General features: G+C 35.9%; 1 protein-coding gene across 3 annotated transcripts; it reads left to right on the top strand.

Annotated features, from left to right (window-relative positions):
- The first annotated feature begins 301 nt into the window (after window positions 1-301).
- PDLIM3 (PDZ and LIM domain 3) lies at window positions 302-18,501 on the top strand. Of its 3 annotated transcripts, XM_072406154.1 has the most exons (8): window positions 308-469; window positions 9,649-9,800; window positions 10,973-11,045; window positions 13,616-13,683; window positions 14,343-14,606; window positions 16,181-16,311; window positions 16,457-16,565; window positions 17,236-18,501. In XM_072406154.1, the coding sequence occupies exons 1-8, from the start codon at window positions 377-379 to the stop codon at window positions 17,423-17,425; spliced, it is 1,080 nt and encodes a 359-aa protein (XP_072262255.1). In that variant the 5' UTR covers window positions 308-376; the 3' UTR covers window positions 17,426-18,501. The 3 variants fall into 3 exon arrangements, with proteins under 3 accessions (XP_072262256.1, XP_072262257.1, XP_072262255.1); XM_072406155.1 differs by lacking the exons at window positions 13,616-13,683; window positions 14,343-14,606 and adding an exon at window positions 12,151-12,338 and having other exon boundaries at window positions 302-469; XM_072406156.1 differs by lacking the exon at window positions 14,343-14,606 and having other exon boundaries at window positions 305-469.
- Window positions 18,502-23,387: the final 4,886 nt, after the last annotated feature.

Here is a 23,387-nt window from a genome sequence, read left to right as displayed (position 1 = left end):
GTCTGAGTGTTTAAGAGTTTTACCAAAAAAATATCAGTTTTCCACTTGCTAAGTATATATCATAATAAAAATTTTAGCAGAGGGCACAGCATCATGTTAGCTGACAATTTCCCCATCTTAGCCATGCCCAAAAAATATATGAAAATAAGCTGTACTGAACATGATATTGTATGTAGGGAGCTGCCCAGAAATTCACCCCCTCTGCTCATTCTCCTCCCTTCTCATTCTCCTCTGTGAATGTCTTGTAGCCAGAAGCTGACGTCAGCCTGAGCAAAGGAATAAAGAGAAGATCATTGGGGATCAGGCTGTCTCTGCTTCTACTTGCAGGGGGATAACTTCTCAGGGACCTGTAACTTACTTGTAAACTGCTAACAAAATGCCACAGAATGTGGTTCTGCCTGGACCTGCGCCCTGGGGATTCAGGCTAACTGGGGGCATTGATTTTAACCAGCCACTGCTCATCTCAAGGGTAAGTAAATTGATTAAAGTGTTTTTTAAAGATTACACTTTTTAAAGACATATTCTCTTCTCTATTCTTGGATAGACAGATAGATAGATAGATAGATAGATAGATAGATAGATAGATAGATAGATAGATAGATAGATAAAGCTGAAGCTCCTGGACAAAATAGTAGATTAGTTGATAAAAGTTTGGAATCTGAAGCTGTGATTTTCATTGCCGATATGTTTTGTGTATCTCTGTGTTGCATTGTCTTCAAAGCAGTGCTTGTTTGTGTTATTAAGATGTATATCATTTGTTTGTGAGGTCTGTACTGTGTCATACATAAGTCTTGTATTTAAATTTGGAGATGTGGCAATGGTGGTGGTATATCACAGTGACTGTAAATAGAGCAATAACGTGCCTATCCTCATCATTCAATAGATCAAAAAACAACAAAGACAGAGATTTACGCAGGGTTTATCGGCACAAACGATGTATTCAACATGCATTAACAAAATTTGTAAAAGGGTTTGTACATTAAAAAATACCACTGTATAGACCTAGTGGTCAGGTATAATCATTGAAGTCATAAGATTACTTAATACAATAAACAGTAATCAAAGTTTGGTTTGAACCACCTTATTATCCTTGGGGTTCAACCACAGACAAAGTGATTTTTTCACTAGACATATACCAGCTATCAACTTATATATTGTTGACCATATACAATGTTTGATCATCAAAGCATGTTGTTGGATATACTCGACTCGATACGGCTTCTTCAGGAGTATTGACAGCATGCAGCATTAATCCACTGGTCTAGATGCAATTGACACAGACAATCTACGCATGCTGTCAATACTCCTGAAGAAGCCGTATCTGGCGAAACGCGTCGAGTATAAAGAAATATTCTAGCGGCACTTTGCTTTTGTATTTTAAATAAAGTAGGCTACCTTTTCTTTAAAAATGTATTATCTAATGAAATATCTACAAAATGATTTTCATTCCTTTTGCTCATCTATGCACACAATTTAATGGAATGATTACCAACCGCACCCCTTACAGCCCTGTAGAACTGCTGCTCCATGTCATGACTGTATGGCCTAATCTGGTAATGTTCATGGCAAGTGTATGCTTTCTCATGGTTCTAAAAACATTTCAGACTCTAACAATAAATATAACATTGGTTGCTGAAGTAAATACAGGTTACATGCATATCTACTTTTTTATTAAGAAATGTTTGTCTGGTTACCCTTGTAAATGTTGTAGTGAGTATTCTTTATGCGAAACAACAATTATGGCCATACAACTCCCCACAAATATATAAAAAAAGCACCAATTAAAAAATGCTTCCTAATAAAAAAATGTATTAAACACATTTTAAAGGCAACTATTCCTAGAGCCTGAGTTTTGTGTACACATCTTCCAGTCTCCTGTATAGTATCACTGCCAAACAGATGTTATGTATGCCAACAAGCTACACAAGAAGAGAGAATAGTGAGCAGAGAGTTCATTTTATTAGTCTGCTGATTTCTCTTCACTGTCCATTCACAGATTGGGGATATGAGGGTGACCATGCAATGATGAACTGCTTTAGAGAAAAGTCTTTAGTCTCTTTAGTAGGACTGAATGGGCAGAGAAACATATTTTGCTGGGTAAAAGAAGTTCTGTATATATATTTTATTTGTTGGCCTAAAGTATGGTTATAAATGCATAAGCAATGAAACACAATCTACCAGGCCAGGGCTTATTTTTTCATACAGGAATAGCTCTAGTGCCCTTGGTGACCCCACTACTTGAAATCTCCTGTTGTCAATCAATTGTGTTTGGAAAACAAATGGCTTTGGTATGTGAGTTATCTGACCACACACTGCAAGCTCTTTATGTATATGCCAGAGAGAAAACCTTCTCTTCCTACAGCAGTTATGAGGATTCTGTAATATTAAACAAGTTTGGGGAATTGTAGTAGCGGCATCACTCGCATGTATAGACTAGATGAATGGCCAATCAGAAACGTCCATAGTGCACTTATGTGGGGGAAAGCACAGTGAGAGGGCTGCTGGCTCACTTGTCCTCCCTTCTGCATAGAACAGAATGGCACCATGTGTTTATTGCATCTTCATTCATCTGTCACTGGAAATGACCATGAAAGATCCTATCTAGTGAGCTCTATCTGACATCACTATGGCAGAGTAATGAAATCAATGATAACACATGTATAAACGCACAATAACACACACCAAATGGTGTGAATCTAGTTTTGTTGCAGTTCTCAGTACACAATGCAGATTTTTACCTTTGCTGGGTTTCATACCAAAAAGGCGAGACCATGACTTTTTATGTTCTCATAGGATAAACACTTCTAATTTTACCAACTGAACTGTATTATGCATTTAGTATTACTTAATTGAGTGATCTCTACAAATTTTATTTGTGATGACGTGTTGACACAATGAATGACATAATTTACAAATCAGACTTTACATTTGAAGGAAAGATCTGCCTAATTGGCTACTGTACTTCTAGATAAAGCTGAAAGACACACAAAAAGCACATCCTATCCAAGATAAAATATCAGCTGTCGTCTGAAGGAAGGATTAGCACGTAGTTAGCTTATGTATTGAATTCCAAAATGTATTTCTTGTTTTATGTGCTAAGTCTATTGAGTGCCTTCACACACTTATCCTACAAGACCATATTTACTTCACACAGCAGAAGTTGCATGTACTAAAAAATCCCCAGGGTTAGTTTCAGAACAACTTCTCACATTCTCTTCTGTAATTAGGTGACATACAGCACAGATTTACCTTGTGTTAGCTAAATCGAAAAATCGAAAAATCATCTACTAAAGAAACAGATTTACTAAATATCATTTGTAGTCAGAGTGAGGATGTTGCTTATCCAAATATAAATGGGAATACAGGTTTACACACTTCTATTTTTTGATTATAATACAAAATTGTGATCATACACTTTCAACAATATGACTGCGGTCCCAATGATTTTTAAATTAGAGATTTCTTCATTCTTAAGCAACCAACATTTTACTTTTTAATAAGCAGACACACACAATTGAAAAACTGGCATGTTAGTAAGAAGATGAGTTCATCTTTTGTGAATCTGTACTTTACATACCCTAAGTCATATAAAAAGTTGTCCTAATAGGACTAAGCTGCCTTACCTTCTATAATTACCTTCTCCACACTACCCTACTTCTAACCAGTCAGTACCACAAGGGAACACTCCATCTGCCTCTCCACAATGCAGTGCTGGTGTTATTTTAGTCAGTCCTTGTCACCTGGAGGAGGTGGTGAGCATATTTCTGTGGTGATTTGTACTTGAAAGTCAAGATATTTGCAATAATTTTGAATGGGCTATAATATGACCAGCCAAGCAGAGGGATGATGATAATTAACTTTTTTTTAATAAAACAAAGATTTTATTTTATATTACAACAAACATATAAAATTTTAATCATTAAAATCATGACAATTTATTAGTGAAACAGTCTCAGTTATTACTCAACGTGTTTCATAGACAGAGTCCACTTCCTCAGGAACTTAATTGAGATAATTATCACTAACAATTTTCATAAGAACTACAGTACTCTCAAAGTGACAGCTCAAATGGGCCCCAGTACTGAAAGATAAAGGCAGGGTGAGCAATCCAGTCTAACTATGAAAATCCATTTATACCATTTGGTCCATGGTCCCTTCTTCCAACTGTATATCCTGTAACCTTTTAATTCCAAACAGTAACCACTCTAAAAATTTGTGTTGGAACAAATATTTAAAGATTCTTCTTATATAAGGGTCAGCACTTTATTCTAATGCCAGGGATCAATTTCTATCATTTACCTATATAGCAAACAATATCCTTCAAGTTTGGTTTGTATATAAGCCCTTAGCTCATTGGAGCCACCCACACTTCTTCAAAAACAGAGCCGCTACAGGGAGATGTTTAGCCAAGGGAGAGCACTGAAATTCCCAGAACACATCCACTTTCCTCATATTCACTGACCACTCTATTGGGTATTTTAGAACAGAAGGCGTATTGTTGTCAGAATGGATGGTAGGATGTCACTATATTAACAACTATTTTCCTGTACTTGCAGCATTTTTAGAGCTAAAAATGGAGAAATGTGCCATGCTGCAGAAATATTGTGTTTTTTCCAATTAGCCTAGATATATACTTTATGAGTCAGAGAAAACTATAAGAGCTTCTCGTGTAAATAGTTGTTTATACAGAAAGAGAAAATTGAGATACCTGATATGCACAGGGATCTAGCTCAGTTTACACCTTTCAGTATGCAGATAATATTTCACAAACAGGGCTTGCCTTGCATGCCAGGGCAGATTAAATGTAATGTTGCTGCAGAAGCGGGATGCCCTTGTCAGAGGAAGGGGTGATGTTTTCACAGATCTGAACAACTGTAGTGAGGGAGCAGGAGAGGGACATTAATCCATGTGCACCTGCTAGGCAGCTGACAGGCTCTGAACATTAAATCTTTAGCTCCCTTCATCTCTTTCTGATGTAACACACTTGCACTGTCTAGCTAATAATAGCAACAGGAAACCAAAAATAAAGCCATTTCAATGTAAATGATCAGATTCTTGCAGCAAATAAGGATTAAGTACAATAACAATTAAAATTCTTGCATTTATACATCAATACCTCAAACTGGTGCCAAATTCCTAGCCACACTTGTAGATTGCACTTGTGCTACCACATTACTATGCACTGCGCTGCAAATGAATTTGAAATGGATTAGAACAATTTTCTCTTTCAAACACTGAGCACCCAGTAAAGAGTTCCTGTATGGCACTCATCTCCTGAACACGGAGAAATCAGGCAGCAATAAAAACCTGACTGAGGTTCTAAGCCTTTTGCACTAATTATTAAATGATCCTGTCGGAGCTCACTTTCTTTTTTGTCTGTCACAAGATGTAAGAAAAAAACAACTGTAAAAATTTTTTTTTTTAATGGGGGCTAGGGCAGCAATTAAAGTTCAACAGAGATTCTAATTCTTTATAAACAAAGGCTTCAAAATGTTAGATTTGGGCTTTAACGATTTAGGAATCTTTTACTCCGTACAAGTTGTGTTTTTGTGCATGGAATTGTGGCCGTCTTTCGCTCTGTAATGTCAGTTGTATAACTGAATTCAAGTCAATGCACAAAAGGGTGAATTTACTAAAGGAATATAGGCTGTTCACATAGCAAGGTGAATTTTCCCATAGAACAGGATATAAATCTTAGCTTAGTAAATAAGCTGTGTTGACTTCAACCATCCAATCATGTCTAGGTAAAAACCTTTTTTAGATTTTCATGTCATGATAAGGTATTCTTTGCAAAAAATAACATTAACCACATACTACGCTTAGTGAATTATCTCTTGCACAGTGATAGTTCACTTTGGTAAGTGAACAGCTTAAAAACCTTTAGTAAATCAGCCCCGCTGTGTTCCTCTTAAAATTTTATCACATTGCACACTGCATTTGAACAAATGGGAAAAATTTTGCTTCCTTTAAAATTTTACTTACAAGCTGATGACGAATATGAACAGAAAACAAAAGGTTTCTTTTAAATGATCATGTAATTGTAAGCAGCATGTGACCACCCCTTACAAAATAATATAAAAGGACTGTTATTCATCCATGCACATGTAACTGCACTTGCAAACTTTGAGAAAAGCATTGTTGTAAATGTAGATGCACCCTGTCTACCAAGCTGTGGTATCTCATCAAATAAATGTGATTAAACCTAATTTGGGGAGGTTTAAAAAAGTTTGCATATATGTATGTCTTATAACGCATAAACTATTATGTTGCTGCAGCTTTACAAATTGCATTAGAAATATTTATAATGAAGCATATATTTTGCATGATTGAAAACGCATTGTTTATATATAGATATAATTAATATGAAAGACTCTTGACAGGGCTGTTCATATAAGGCTGCTTTATTCGAGTGATTTGCATTGCCATGTGGAAGCACTTTTCTGAATTTTTGTAGTACGTCACTGATACCAGTCATACCAGTACGTAGACTGATTTCCCACTCCGTGCATAAATAGAAATGTATCACAAACTGAGTTCAGAAAGCTTTTACAGTGAATTTTTAACATCAAGTAGACATATTGAGCATCATTCACAAAGTCTGGGCCGACATTCCTACATATTTTTGAGAATTGTAAGAATTTGCAAAATAATTTGCACCTTAACCCTGAGGGTTAATTATAGTTTACTAATCCTATTGTAACATTTGCAACTAATTGATCTGTACGCTTGGTAAATCCTAGGACTACTACCACCAACCTTTATCTTTTTTTACATCTGACTTCCCCACTCTACACCATTTCATTAAATCAATAAATAAAACACATGGAGTCACCATGACCCCAGTGGTCAGAAGGACATCTGTTATTTATAGCTGTCAACACAACATGCCTGACTTTGCATGTGTAAGACAGAGATAGACGTTACTCCCATGGAGGTTCTATTCAAGAACACAAAGTATTCAAGAACACAAAGTATGATGGATCAGTGTTATCGTATTCTATTAAAAATTTCAGTAAAAGTACTATTTCAGAGGAGTAGTATACAAAGGGAACCTATATTTAATTTACATGTTCAAATATACTAAATTAATTTTCACTCAACAGTGCCTTTTTTTGCTGATGATTTGTTGCTTAAAGCTGGGCTTTTAAATGCAAGCAGTGTATGCAACTGGATTTTGAAGTTTTTTCTCATTATCAATATGCAAATAATTAGTTTAAACAAGACATTTCTGTTTTCATTACATACATTGTTTTAGTGTTACTAAAGTGACACCAATGCTGGAAGTATTATTAGAGCCATTAATAACAATCCTGGGGTTTTATTGTGTCCATTGACACAAATGTGAAGGTTTTGATTGGGTTTAACTCCAGGAATTAAAAGAAAAAACTAGCTTTGCAGTGCTGCTATTCCCACATATCATGGGTTTATTGTTTTTTTTTGTGTAATGGAGCTGGTAAAGTGAAATTATTTACTTACCATTCCTTTGCGCCCCTAGTGACCGGTGCTCTTCTCTGCTCCCTGTTGTTAAACTTTAAGTTTTGTGATTATGAGGGAGCTGGAAAAGAGAAATGTATTCATATTTGATGATGTGCACTGGGCAATATACTAATTTTCTAAGTTTATTTCCTACGGTAATGCTACAAATATATATTGATCCTGGACCAGCATCAGTGATTTCCTACTCTACACAGCAAATATGTTTACTTTTCATTCTACTTTAATTTATTTACATTATCTATTTCTATATAAGACAAACATGTTTAGTGGGTTTACTTTGATACAGTTGTTCAGCTTGTACTATGTATTACAATACATTGAAAGCAGGAATTGCTGTTTCTGGCAAACGATTACTAAAAATGTGTAAGGGTGTATGGCAGTGTGCAGAGGGTTCATTCAAACCAGTACCATGTAAAGTTAACTTGTGGTCACACCTCTCTAGCAACCTAAGTGTTGTGTACTTGCAAGCTGTTTAGATTGGAATACTGGCATCTCCTTATTATATATTTATATCCAGGGTTCTATTCAAAATCACATTCTGTCCTTCTGAAAACACCAGACAGGAAATAAATTAAACTTTCTAACAGCAACACAGATGGAAACAAAATGTATTTCTTAAGTAAAGTATGGTAATATTCAAACCCTTGTAAGATTTATTTCTCTCTCTTTTTTAATGTTTTCCCCATCTAGCAAAACCATCATCAAAAGGGAAAGTAAGGGGAAATTTCTTCAATGGAGCTCTAGACAGACCAGGGGTTCTAATATTTCTGTACTCAAACTAAAACTGGAAAAAAAACTTTTTGGCCTTGCCATACCTTTTACGATGTGACCTCAATTTAATGTTTTGTTTAAAAACATGCCATTTTTATTTCACATATGATTATTTAGTACCAGTGTAACTAGGTTATTTATTATCACCCTTCAAATTCAGAGAGAAATAGGACATTATGGGTTACCAAAACTGCAGTAACTTTATGGCAGGATGAAGTTTGACTGATGTAGCAAACATACACATGCACATTCATTTGTAATGAAACACACATCCATTTTTTAGGTATTTTCGTCAGTACTCACAGTCCAGCACATAAAAACTCCACAAGGAAGTTGCTTGCTGTGAGGCTCCAACCAAGAATCAGTGTCAGTGATCAGTGATCAGTGCTTGTAAACATTCCTTTGTATGGCTTCAGTGATTGCTGTGATGTCCCAGTACAGCAAGTTGTACAGACCAACTGTGGCCTGGCTTTTATGTACCTATAACTATGGATAGTCTATAAAACTGGAAAAACCTCTCTGGCTTTTATTTTAAATTGTGACATTAAACAACAATGAACAAAACAAACAAAAACAAAACATAGTTAATGTTAATGATTAGAAAAACAGACAGAAAACAAAGCATTAACTGGAAATTATTAGGGAGGGAAGGGGGAAATCTGTTAAAATGGTTTTCACTAGTGTTTCACTAGTATTAATAAGGTTTACATGAACAAATAAAAAAAAAATATATGTCAACTTGCTTTATCTGAAGTCATTACCTTTCATCATTAATGAAACAGTAGTGGACACAAAAGTATCAATCTATCTTTGATACATTTGTATCTTTCTTGTATTTATGTTGTCTGGACAATGTTTGTTAAGCTGTGTACACACGTGCAATTTTTGTCGTTGGAAAGGATCTTTCACGATCCTTTCCAACGACAAGGAACTGCACGATGCATGAACGAGCTCTGTACATACAGCACCGTTCTGCTCTATGGAGAGGGGAGGGGGAAAGCGATAGAGCGGCACCCTGCTGCACGCTCTCCCCCTTCCCTTGCATTAGGATCGGTGGTCGTTCATCGTCCGTGGATCCGCCAGGACGGTCGTTCGGCATTTTAAAACAAGGTAAAGCACAGGCATTTTAAAACAAGCTTACAACTGATATTGGTATTGGTGCTGAACATCTTGGAACAAAAATTATTTAATAAGTCGGGTTTCTGAAGTTCCCAAGTAACCACATCAGAACAAGATAAGCAAAAATAATAATGCTCCTTGTCAAGGAGCATGTCAAGTTGATTGCTTTCAATAAAACATTAAGACTTTGTGATTTTGTTGTAATCTTTCAGAAAACCAACGCGGCAAAAACACATTTTAAACTAAACTTCTTTTTTACAGATCACACCAGGAAGTAAGTCTTCACAAGCTAATTTATGTCCTGGAGATGTTATCATTGCAATTGATGGATATAGTACAGAAAACATGACACATGCGGAGGCACAGGACAGAATTAAAGCTGCAACAGACCAACTCTGCCTAAAGATTGAAAGGTATTTATTCCACATTACTGATGTCTATTCAGAAGGTACAGATAGAGTTGCCACCATTAATCACATTTACTTTAGAGGAGAGTTCTAGATTTAGTCTCCAAATATCAGGCATTATTTAGGTATCAGAGACCAATATCAGGTATCCATTGTGGTCATCTTTCTAAATATAAAAATATATACTTGTATTCTAAATTACCATTTATATTCCAAGCACCACAGAGATCAGTGGATCACCCAGTTTCTCCCTTGATAGTCTATCTTCTCTAGTCTTAAAGCGCTTTAATAAATCAAGCCCAGTGGTGGTGATACACTTGAATAAAAAGGAAATTTTCTTGTCAATAAGGTATCCAAAAAATAATCATTAGATGTAATAGTGTAGTATGGAATAGGTGAACACACCATTGGCCCAAATGATGTTATTGTCTTGATTTTAGATGAAAAAACTTCTCTTAGGTATCTTGAATAACTTCTTACCAGAATGAAAACTCCTCCATGACAAATCCTTCAGATACCATATATTTGTAGGTTTCATTTCATGAACTGCCTGTTTAAAATTCTCCCACCACTTTACAATATGATTCAAATTGGTGCTTAGAAAAAAACAGTCTGCATTTCTCAATTTATTTTCTGTTTTTCTTTGAAATATACTCCACCAGCATAATCTTCTGGGAAGTTCCTATAATTAGTGCCTAGTCTTGAAACCTATATTCATGAATTTTAAGTAAAAGGTACTGATTTATTAAAGATCTCCAATGCAGGAGAGAATACACTTTCATCAGTGAAACTGGGTGATCCGGCAAACCTGAAATGGATTTCTTCAAAGTCGTTTTGCTTCACTGATGAAAGTGTATCCTCTCCAGCCTTGGAGAGCGTTAATGAATCAGGTCCAGTGACTTCACATGAAAAATCAACATTTTTCTTAACTTAGATTATTAGAATAAGTACATCATGACAATTGTTATGCATCATTTGTTCTAGTATAGTACCTATAGGCAGTGTCTGAATAAACTTCTAATGTGTTCATATTCAAATAAACTCAACTTTCCATGAGGTGTACTAGGTTTGTTTTACATGACTATTTATGTATATCATACATCTCTAAAATCCTTGCAATTTACAATAAATAAACTTATATTGATTGGTTTTTGTTTACTTCCTTTATTTTATTCCAGAGGGTCAACTAGGATGTGGTCTCCACAAATTTGTGAAGATCCTTATAAAGTTAACCTTGAAGCTGAACCACAGGTAAATATATCAACCAGTATTAATTTTTAATCCATTCTTGGTTTTGCACTTTTTTAACTTAAGGATATTAAAAAGGCCAATATTTTTAAGGAAAATGTAGATTAAGTCCAGAGTTAAAGTTTAGTAAATTAAACCCAACATGTTTGATGCTCATTCTTGTATCTGCCTGTGAGTGGAACTGTTAGCATGCAATGCAGTAATAATGGCTTCCCCTTCTACCAGCAGTCTGTAGCTGTGACCATATGCTTGGACCCCCAGCCTAGACATGTTTTATGATAGACCTGGAGTTATACTGATTATCACTAGATACTCAATCACCATTTATGCACATTTACACCAGTACAACCATTGCAACGCTACTAAGGGCTGTTTCGCCTAATACAGCAATTCTTCTAATAGTAGAAATGGGAAACAACTTTTAAGCATGGCAATGCAAACGTGAATGCTTGTATCCTATCAACATAACATAGGATAAATGGAATAATTGCAATAGAATATTTAAACTACATGAAGCATATCTAAACCAAAAAACAAAAAAAAAATATACTGCACTTTATTGGTTCCTTGATGTGGAGGTTGCATCCATTTTCTTCTTTTCAGGCTTTTCCTCAAGTGGTCATGTTAGCACGTAGCATGTAACACACTTCTTTTCTTCAGGTGGCAGCAAGCATTTACTGTACTGTTATCAGTGCCGTTAACCTTGAAAGCTTTCTAGATTTTGCCTACATACCACAAGGTTTTATGCTATTTTTATTACATAGGGATGAAGGTTTTTTAGGTAATATGAGATGGTTGTGAAAGCCTTTGTGTAAAAAAACATTTCTTGAGATATCAGTTAAAAACAGAAAGTACAAGGGCATTGGATTCTGGGAAGATCAACTGGACTTTTTATGTAACTGCAGAAAATGGCCTTAAAAAGAAAACTAATAGAGCCACCACATCAGAGAATCTATCATAGTGAATGGTAATAATTTTTTGTTTTTGGGTTTAGGTTACCTTTGGCATTTACTGCAGACACTGTACAGTGTGAACAATATGTGTGGCTTGCTTGTGTGTTAAATCTGCATGAACTGCAGTGTGGTGTGTTTTATCCAAATGTATACAGGAGTTCAAACCTATTGGCACAGCTCACAACCGAAGAGCACAACCATTTGTAGCAGGCGCAAACATTGGTGACAAAAAACAGGTAGTGAGTTCTTCCTATAATACCCCCATTGGGCTATATTCATCCGGCAACATCAAAGATGCATTCCATGGACAGATGAGGGGCCTTATCCCCAATGCAGACCAAATGTAAGTGTTTTACATGCATGCCAGCAAGCACTTTTTCTGCATGGTATTTTGGCATTATAATTTCATGAACAAATTGGATCACCAAGAACAATACATTGTCATTGCAACAAATGCTTTCAGTGTCCAGTTTATAAAACAGCTAGGAAAATATGTGATATTAAAATAAATAACACTACAAAAACTACATCACACAAATGGGATCAGGGATGAACATTCACAGAACACTCACTGTCCACATTATTTAGTTATTCTTTTTAATAATTGTAAAATACAATACTTAGTTTTTTTTTTATAATTGTCACAAATAAAATTATGAGACATTTGGACTCTTATAATTAAAACACTCCAGACAAATATTTTAATTTCGTATAGATTAGTAAGAAGAAAAAAATGTCATAATCACTGTGAGGTGTTTATTGAATTCTCTTCAGAAGATATCCCTTTGCTTCTTTCTCAGTTAGCATAGGAAATAAGAAACTCAACTAACAAATAAAACTGATCCTAAAATTTGGACTGAGTTTAACAAATTCTATAAAGTTACCCTGAATTTCAGTGGTACCTAAGGTTTGTCAGTTTCCCAGATGGCTCTGGTAGCACCTGTTGCTGCTTGAGAACCCATTACACAGTGTTACAGTGCCAACAGAGCCAACCTTCTATTTTTTAAATGGTTTCTAGAATCTGCTGTTTTTTATATTCCCAGACTTCATCCTAATTGTTAACATTTTTGATCCCATTATGCCCTGATGCAGGCGTGCCAGGAGTGTTCTACATTTTTTTTTTTGCAATTTCACTACATTAGCTGCTCTGTAATACACACATTGTGGCTAATGTATTAAAGCTCTCCAAGACTGGAGAACATAGACTATCAGGAGGGAATCTGAGTGATCCAGCAAACCTGGAATGGATAATGAGCCAAATCTATTAATTCCAGATTTTGAAATCTGAAATGAATAGATCTGGCCTATACAACTAATTAACAGGCCTTTACAACTAATCAAACTTGAAAGAAGTCTGCACAGACATTGTAATAAGTATCTTTGTATACTATTTGTATCCCATTCCCCATTCTCTTCAAAAGGTAAAAGGAAAAACAACTTTTAACTTTAGCATTATTTAAGAGGAAACAAGAACATAACAATACACACAAGCTCAGCCCCTTTGTTCTTATGAAATATACTGTTTGGTGTAGCATTAAACTGGTTGATGTTAACAAATATTTTTCTTTCTTATTAGTGGTCGTAACAGTTGAATTATAACAAACATTTTTTGTCCTACAGGATTTGGCCTACTTTGAACACAAGCATAATATCAGACCTAAGCCTTTTATACTCCCAGGCAGAAGCAGGTTAAAAGAATTGTAGTTATAAGTGTGTTGTGTGCATGCTAACACAAAACAAAAAATTGACAATATCAAAACTTTACAAACACAAGTCATGTGGTAAATCATTGGATGATAAGTATTTGTGCCTTGGGCACATTATTCTATGTTGTCCATGGTGCTGAAACAACTAGGTACATTTACTGATCCTTTTGATCGATGTCTTACTGGAAGCTGACATCATGTTTGCTCATTTTCCTTCTCTTACCTACACTCAAGTAGTGAATCCCCAGCTGCCACATTCACTTTTTTCAAAAAGGAAAACATGTGATACCGCATCTGAGCTGCTGCGTTTAACAATGTTGTGTGTGTTGATGTTTATTATACCTTTAAACTGCATCTTTATAACAAGGTGCCGACTTTGACACTTTTTCTTTCAAAACCCAAAATGAAAACAGAATAAGTGCAACAAACACACCTTCACATACTAATTTTACTAAATTGACATTATTTGAATGGTACTTTATCTCTTTATCTAATCTGTGCATGATCTACTGAGCACATAACCCTCTATTACTTTCTTTAACTGCATGTGCTCTATCTGATTGTTTAGTAGACACATTCTCTGATAGTCTTGCATCTCTTTTCTAAATTCACCCTACTATTTCAATGATATTGTGTCACAGTGGATGCAGCACCCCTTCTGGCTTTGACCCTGGCAGCGGACGCAGCACTCCTTCCACAGCAAGCACTGTCGGCGCTATAGATCCTGTTGAGCTTAAAGCTGCCTCTAGAATTGCACCTAACATTCCTTTGGAAATGGAACTCCCTGGTGTCAAGATTGTTCACGCCCAGTTTAATACACCAATGCAACTCTATTCTGATGACAATGTTATGGAGAGCCTACAAGGCCAGGTGTCTACCATACTAGGGGAGAAACCCATGACAAGGTACATAAAATGTTTAGCAGCAACGTTTTGCTTGACTTTAACAACAACGCGACTGCATGCTACAAAATAATTCTAATATAACCTGGAGGTGAAAGATGTACTCTGACAAGGATGCATTAATATGTATACAGTAAACGTAAAACTTTTATTCCAAGTGCTGTTTACAAAGTGAATGCAGAATGTGACATCAGCTAGATATTCATTTATACCTAAATGATACTAGAACTTTAAAACACATTAGTTATATATCCATGGACACTATGCAACTTTGTATATAAAACTTCATTAATCTACCTTTTTAAATTTTGTTTTGACAGCACTTATTACAGACACAGGTTCATATTAAGTCTGCCTCCTGCCTGCCCTTATCAGTAGTAGGCTGTAGAGAGCAGCAATCTGATCAATACTTTTAGAGTTTAAGAGACATAAATGATAATCTGTATACTTAAACATTATCCTATTATCACTGGACTACAATGCACAGAAACACTATATATCATATTCAGTTAATAGGTTATATTAGCAGGTGTCCCCAGATATGCTAAACGTTCTAATGTATCCAAGTGCCCAAAGATTGCACAGTGGCATTAGTATGCACATGCAGAAGCCTTTAAGTGAATAATGAAGCACAAGATGTGAAATGGAGTAGGTTCAGGCTGTTTACATGGAGGGTAAAGCATTTTGTGTATGTTTCTTGTTATACTGTAAGGGACTGCTAAATGCTTTACTCTCCATGTAAACAGCCCAAACCTACACCATCCCACATCATTATTATCCCATTACTGTAACTGGTGGCCAAACTGGATAATGTACAAATATTATTGATATATGTTCTTGGGGTCAGCTATATTATCTAGTGCATTAATTGTGTATCCTGCTATATCAGTGCTGTATGATGACTAAGAATTACTGCTACATTTTCCTAATAAATAGTCTACAGTGCTCAACCCAGGAATTTTTTTTAAGCCGGGTGGGAAGAAATTTTAGGAGGGTGGCAGCCCCTGTATTGTGACCAAACTCTTTGGTAACCACCCAAAAACAGCCGGGTGGGTGCTGAAAAGTGCTGGGTGGTGCGCCCTGCTAAAAGTGCCTGGGGAGAACCCTGGTCTATGAATTATCACAGAGTGACCTAAAAGAATACTTTTTATATGGCTTACCTTTTGTATGAATTTATCATACCATTTTTTTCAGTAGAGATGTTCCCTGCACTTATAGTATATCAGAAACAAATATATTGATAAAATACAACCAATGACAGAAAGCAAGTAAAGAATGTGCAAGGGCCCATTTGCACTCATGTAAAAGCACAATATACCTGCTAGGGCATTTTAGTGCCAAGCATTTTCAAAGAAATGCAGTGCATAGCAATGCACATAAATACACTAAAAATTCAAGATTTCTACTTGAAAAAACTAAAAAAGTATAATGGATATATTTTAATAAATAAATGGCATGCCTTATTCCAACACACAATACAATACATTAGAATAGAATGGTGTAAATGGGTCCTTGATCATATATATAAACAAGATGTGACATACAATTTATGAATATTGTATTTTCTTATTGCTCAGTGATCCGTTACCTCCCTCTGTGCCTCAGTCAGATGTATACCGGCTTCTTCATGATGACACAGAACATGAAAGCAGACCTAGGCAATCTGGGTCCTTCAGGGTGCTGCAAGACATGGTTGATGATGATGCTGGTTAGTATGTCTGTTGTATGTATGTATTATTGCTACTACTGGTCATAACAGATACAAATTTGTGCCTTTTATGAGACATACGTAATAGGTAAAATAATCAGAAATACACAAGAGTATTTTTTCACAACATTTACTTTTGTTTTAGACCGACCAGCAGGTATAAGAAGTGTTAAAGCTCCAGTCACAAAGCCCCAAGTAGGAGGTGCAGCTGTGCAGAAAGTCCCACTGTGTGACAGATGTGGAAATGGAATAGTGTAAGTACAGGGAATGCATGTTTATATGCTTCTTAGTTTCTGACACATTGCATGTCTTTATATACCTTTTGTAATCCCATCTAATAATAACTGTGAACAAAGACTTTGTACTCTAAATAGCAAATGTAAAAAATTGTGTATATTCAATTTTATGTTTAGTTTTCTCTCTTTCTTTTGGCTTTTAGCTATCAGCCAAAAAAGGGATTGAACCAGTTTGGTGTTCTGACATCACTATATACATTGCTTTTCTAGGTCTGTGGATTATAAGGTGCTAAAACCAAAGAGAGATAAAAATGTTTTCTGATGGTCAGTAATGCAAGCTACATCTCAGTAATGTAACAGGCTCTCTGTAATGGTTTCCTAAAGAGGTACTGATGTATAAAATAAAGCAAAGATCTTGAACAAGAGTAGAGAAGGTGCCCGTTGTAATACAAATAAATTAGTAGCTTCTTTTTACCTTTGAACAAAAAATGAATAATGATTATGTGTTATTTTTAATGTTTGATGCACTTCTAATACATTAGCATTACAAGTAAATTATATCAGTACATTTTGGAAAGGTAGGATAGGTGTACCTATACATTTCCCTAACCAACTGTCTTTGAACCCAAAAAAAATTGCATGGTAAAGCATATGTTTAATGGAATGTTTATTATATTTTCTAATACAGAGGCACAGTGGTGAAGGCCCGTGACAAGTTCCGTCATCCTGAGTGCTTCGTATGTGCAGACTGCAACCTAAACTTAAAACAAAAAGGATATTTCTTTGTGGAGGGTCAGCTGTACTGTGAAGCCCATGCAAGAGCACGGATGAGACCACCAGAGGGATATGATGCAGTCACATTCTACCCAAAGGCTTAACTAGCAGTTAGCCCATAGCAAAATCTAAACTCTTCATAGGGCTTATGGATGAAAATGAAATATATAAATAAAAATGCTTTTCAGGTAATAGGATGGAAGTTCATCATGAATGTAAAAACTAAAAGCCCTGGAGAGGAATTTATTTCACAAGTGGTAAAATAAATCCACAAACAATATCAGATTTTTAGGGTTTTGATTTAAGAAAGTGAAAGAGATTTCCGAACAGCTGTTTCTTTTTAGCTGCTGAAATGTAGCCAACTAACGCTTCTAAAAATTCATTCAGCCACAGGGTACAGCATAATATATAGTTTTGCATTATAGTTTTACAGTTTATATAACTATTGCACAAAGACCACATGCAAGCTTTAGAAATAAACAAGAAATAGTTGCATTTGCACAAAGCATGTACCACACTAAATCTAATTTAGCTAATATGTTATAGGAATCTAATCCACGATTTATGAAGTTTAAATAATGATAAATATGTTTACATGATGGGAAAAAAAAATCAATTAGCTTTCTGTACAGAACAAATTGTTATCTTACATTAGTAAAAAAAAATCACAGAAAACAATAATAATACAATAAAGAAAAGAACTTGTATAATTTACGAGGCCAAATGTATCCTAATAACTTAATATGAGTTATCAATGTTTTTTCTGGTTTTTATTTACATGCGGTTAAAAACTCTAACACCGTATAACTCATAAATAAGTCAGAACATCAGAAAGGTGGAACGGGACAATACTGTGGGCTTGTCACTGACAAAGTCACTTTTAGATTTGACTGCTTATAAAATTTACCTTGATTTTCTATATTTAGTATTATTACTGTAACAAACACGTTTATTGATATTTGAAAATCTATAAATATAGTGGATTACTTTAGTAGTACCTCAAAGTTTACTAAAAATATTCTGCACTATGTCTGCATGACTCCTAGGACATACTCTGGTGCCCTAAGACTGCAATTCCTGCTTTAGAAATTGTACGTTCTATTTTTTTTTACGTTTGTGATTTCAAATCAGTGTGTCTATTTTTTTTGTTATATAATGTGAAATAAAATATTTTAAAGTGTTCTGTCCAATTGCATTGCATTGCTGATATAAAAATATTCTACAAGTACTTGTCTATACAATATTATCAGTATGGACAAATGAAATGATAAAATTACAAGGTGCAGACTATCTTTCCCAAAGTATAGCACATCCCAAAGGATTTGTATTTTGTATATGAACATGAAATATAACAAACTAACGGGTAAGTGTACTGAAAAAACTAAAATATATACACGTGCAACTAGAAGAGTGGTGAATATATTGCCCAACATCCTTCAAATACCAAATGCCCCCATCTTCATATTTTAAGGTACACCTTGATAGGGAAGGAAATGGGTCACATATTAGCTTCCCCACCAGAGAAATGTTCACTACTGTCAACCAATTTGCAATAGACCCCAAGCCCAGGGTATTTTTCAAATAAGCTGGGGCAATTGAAATCCCCTTTGTGTAGGCATTTGAGAGGCTATGTACACAGATAATCATTGCCCTAGACGAATGGTAGTGCTTGTCTTGGGTGATCGTTGTTCATCAATCCGTCACAGCGGGTGCATTGACAAAGATTGGGAATGACCTCTATGCAAGTTGAGGCAAGAGAGCGCAGTAGGTGGCACTCACTTGTCCTCCTCCCTCCCCTCTTCATAGAACAGAACTTGTGTACAGCGCTTGTTCGTTCATATACAGCAACAAAAATCTAAGGTGCATATGTAGCCTAACACCTGTGCCCTCCTCTGCAGGTGTCCAGTGCCAACATCATTACAACATACCAGCTTCCCTTCACAGCTTTAGTGTTTTGGCAGCAGAAAAGATGGGTGATGTGTTTTAATGTCAACAAAGCTGCCCCCACCTGATATTGCACTTCACCCCAGGCAAAAGCCTTGTCTTCCTGTCTCTGCTCAACTCTGATTTAGGGAAAATGTAAAATTACTGGTGTCTAATTAAACTGACCTAAGCAGCACAAATTGCTGAAGAAACCCCTAGCAACTTTTGGTGGAATCCTGGTTGAGAAACAATGACTAGAAGTTTCTGAGACCACTTCATCATTCTAAAGACCTTTCACAAGGCAAATGGCTTTACAATGAGGCCAGTCACTAAATCAAGACCATGATTGCAGTAAAAAAAAATATCCTGGAAAGCCTTCTTACTAGGATTCAATTTCTAACACATGTTCAGAAGGTGATATAGTTAGGTGGCTTTTGTGTGAGTTACAGCTTCTCATTAGGTTCAACCCATTTCTTTTTATTTTTTGTAATTTGGCACCTGCTTGTGATGCTGCCTCTCACATCCACAATAGACAGTGCAGAAAATGGAGAGCACATAGATGCTTGTCACTGGTAATTTTTTTTTTAAATGTATTGATTAGATGCTGCTTTAGAAGCCTGAATTAGACTGGTGATGCAGAAAACTAAGCGAGGGGAGGCTACAGACCATACAATTACACTAAGTACACTTCGACTGCCACCCTATTGACCATGTAAGATGGTGTGTGTCACCTGTAAACATGTATCTACATCAGGGGTGTCCAAACTTTTTGCAAAGAGGGACATATTTAGTGAGGTGAAAATGTGTGGGGACCGACCATTCAGCATGTACTCAGGGTTAGTGCAGGTCCCGCACAGCACACGACTAACCTAGTGACGTGAGGGATTCCCTGTGCACGGAGTCTGGTGTCAGTGCGGGCTCCGTGCAGAGCACGTTCTTGGAATCATAGTGGGTGCGGTCCGTGTGGGTCTTGCACAGCACACGCCCACTATAATGACAAATGGGGATTCCCTCTGCACACTTGGGGACTTCTGTCCTGCCGATTATGCCCACCGAGGATGGGACGGGGACGATAATTCCAAGGAGGTTGATCAGCTCTAATGAAATAAAAAATAGCTTTTTTTGTACACATGTATTTTATACTGTGGTCAACAGTGCTGGCGGGCCACAAAAATATTGATTTTATGACAGTGTCCAGTGGAAATCTGAACACGGGCCGCAATTGCCCACAGGGCCAGACTATGGACATGCCTGATTTACATGAATATGCATAAACTGTTCCTTACACCCTTGTGTAAATCCTGTATTTCAGAATCAGCTACTATTAAACTGATCCTTAAAGAAGGATTTAACACAGGTTAAAGCACTTTTTGAAGCATATAGTGATATAGTCAATACAAACCATTTTGCAAGCAAATGAATGTTAATGTGCATTATTGTGCACATTTTGTGTAAAGAACAAGCAATGTTTTTTTTTTAAATATGGCAATGTGTGTCAATACAACTTGTCATGGGTTTTGATGCCTTTTATTAATATTTATATAGTGACATCATCATTCCATGGCCCTTTATAGCGTACAAAATTGACTATTGGGGTACCATTAATACACAGATTGTTTATGCACAGTACAAAAAGAACATCCAGCAATACAACACTAAAGTACAAACAGTAAAACATTTGGATGTGACTAAATTAATGCAGATGACAATCTAGAGTGGAGTGGGGTGGAAACACAAGGCAAGAAGAAAAATTTAGCAACAGAAAAATCAAGTTCTTGACAACTGGTGAAGAAGGTGGCAGATGTTGATACGTTGATGGCTACTATGGCAGGGTGTATGCCTCACTTAAAGATTTCAAGGCACAAAGAGTGATAGATGTGATGTGAAAAAGAGTTCAAACAAAGGGGTGAAGTGTGAGAGAAAGTAACCAGGGTGGAAGATAGGAGGATTAGTAAGAAGATATATGGAGGGGCCAGAATACTAAGATCTTGTAATGAAAAGATAGACCAGTGTTTTTCAACCAGGATTCTTCCTAAGCCTGCTAGGGGCTCTTTGAGCAATTTGGAACTTTCAGGGCAATTATCATTGACACCAATGGTCTTTTTGGATATCCATAACGGTGACAATCTTCCCACTGACCACCAAGCTAATAAACAGTGAGCTGTGGACATAGTAATTATAGCAGGGGTTCCATAACATCCAAAAATTATTTTAAGAGTTCACCCATGTTAAAAAGATCAAGAAAAGCTGGGTTAAAAACGTAATCTGGAACCCCATTCAATCATCATTTCAATGGAAAATGTCTCATTGATGTAACCTTGTAGTCAAGAAGAAATACATCAATTACAATACAACCTTTTGGTGTCATTCACATGGTAACGTTGGCAGGTAAATACATTTATATGTAAAAACATTTTATTTTTAGTGAAATTTTAAATAAATAATATTTCATCTGTTTTAATTTCCTAGGTTGGCCTTCGTGCCTCAATAGTGTTGTTTATGTTGTTTTTGTTATGTTTATGGTTATGTTTCCTCCCCCCCCCTCCCCACTGTATTTATGTTATTGTATGTTTATTTTTCTGTACAAAAAAATAAATAAATATATATTACACAAAAAACATTCATCTGATTTTTTGTGCAACATCAAAATACTCAAAATATTAGGATGCTTGTGCAATGCTGTCCTCTTGTGATCATTGGAGAAAACCCACAACAAATAAGGAAAAAAGGAATAAATACCTAAATAAAAATGAACTGCTTTTGAATAACAAATACATATTAAAAGACATGAAATAACTCATATACCTCTTTATACAGATTTAAATGTCATTATTTTTGTACTTGTATTTCATCAAATATGTAACAAAGTTCCACAACAACTAAAACATGCTGCTGCCATTCGTTTGCATGCACACAACCACAAACATAATCCTGTGCAATCCTTTGGCTGAAATTGGGCTTCATCATAGTAGCAATTCAGGAGATAAAATCACTGTTTATGTCTTTCACAGAATTGTCACTTGGGTCATAAAATTACTGAAAATGCTTGCTTTTTGGTATTGGTATATTGTCTTGTAACATATGAAACAATTGAGATCGCTAATATTTTTACCCTGTTCATTTTTTATGTTTCTTTTGATTGATCTCTTATTGAAATACAGGTTGACAATCGAAAATCCAACCTTCGATAATCTGGATCCTTCTGTTTCCAGGCATGATTTTCAGGTCGCATTTTCACTACAGGGACTGCAGTACATTGTTTGGCCACTAATGTTTTGATGGTGCTGTCCTGCAGAAACAGCTGTTACGTCTTGCTTAATACACTAAATACACGCCAAGACGTCCCTGCTGCCTGCTCCCTGGGACTGTGCCAGATGTCTGCGCGGGCTAAGTATAAAACAATGGAGGTGGAGGTAAGTATAAAACAAAAATCTGGAATTTTCGCAAATCCTGCGCACCTCAAGTCCGGAGGTTGCTTGATTTTTGATTGTTAACCTGTACCAAATATGTATCTTTGCGTGCAAAAAAAAAATATACTTTTTTTCTTGTTGTATCTTTGTTATGGAACAATTCTTTAAAAAATATATTAAACCATAAAAGTACTGAAAATGTTCTGCCCCTCATTGCTGCCTAGACATTCCTCTACAACATTTAAATTCTAAGACCCCTTTACAAACTTTACAATCCAGTTTCCATTGCAGGACCCAATACCACTGCAGAGGAGTTTGCAGACAAACAAAAAAGCACTAAAGTAAACAAGTACTAAAAAAGAGTCTACCATTTTAACAAAACACGTTAATGCTTTAAATAACATGCATAATGCGCATGCATAACACTATGGGCCTGATTTATTAAAGCTCTTCAAGGCAGGAGAGGATACTCTTTCATCAGTGAAGCTGGGTGATGCAGCAAACCTGGAATGGATTTCCTAAAAGTCTTTTGCTTTTTGATAGCAATGTTTTCAATCCTGGACCAGATGTATTCCAGGTTTGCTGGATCACCCAACTTTAATAATGAAAGTGTATCACATCTTGGCTTGGAGAGCTTTAATAAATCTGCCCCAATGCACCAGAATAGGCAGGTGTGAAATGACCCTTACACTTCAGTATGTCCCAGCCTGGAAAATCTTCATTACAAATTCCA

The sequence above is a fragment of the Pyxicephalus adspersus genome, chromosome 3 (genome assembly GCF_032062135.1).
Source record: "Pyxicephalus adspersus chromosome 3, UCB_Pads_2.0, whole genome shotgun sequence".
In the NCBI taxonomy this organism is placed as follows: Eukaryota; Metazoa; Chordata; class Amphibia; order Anura; family Pyxicephalidae; genus Pyxicephalus; species Pyxicephalus adspersus.
This window is presented reverse-complemented; position numbering and strand designations above follow the sequence as displayed.

What these genes read in the sequence shown, in the direction of transcription:
- PDLIM3 (XM_072406154.1), top strand. Translation starts at nt 377, where the DNA reads ATGCCACAGAATGTGGTTCTGCCTGGACCTGCGCCCTGGGGATTCAGG. An exon ending in AGCCACTGCTCATCTCAAGG is followed by an intron (nt 470 to 9,648) that starts GTAAGTAAATTG and finishes TCTTTTTTACAG; the next exon opens with ATCACACCAGGAAGTAAGTC. An exon ending in ACCTTGAAGCTGAACCACAG is followed by an intron (nt 11,046 to 13,615) that starts GTAAATATATCA and finishes TTTGTCCTACAG; the next exon opens with GATTTGGCCTACTTTGAACA.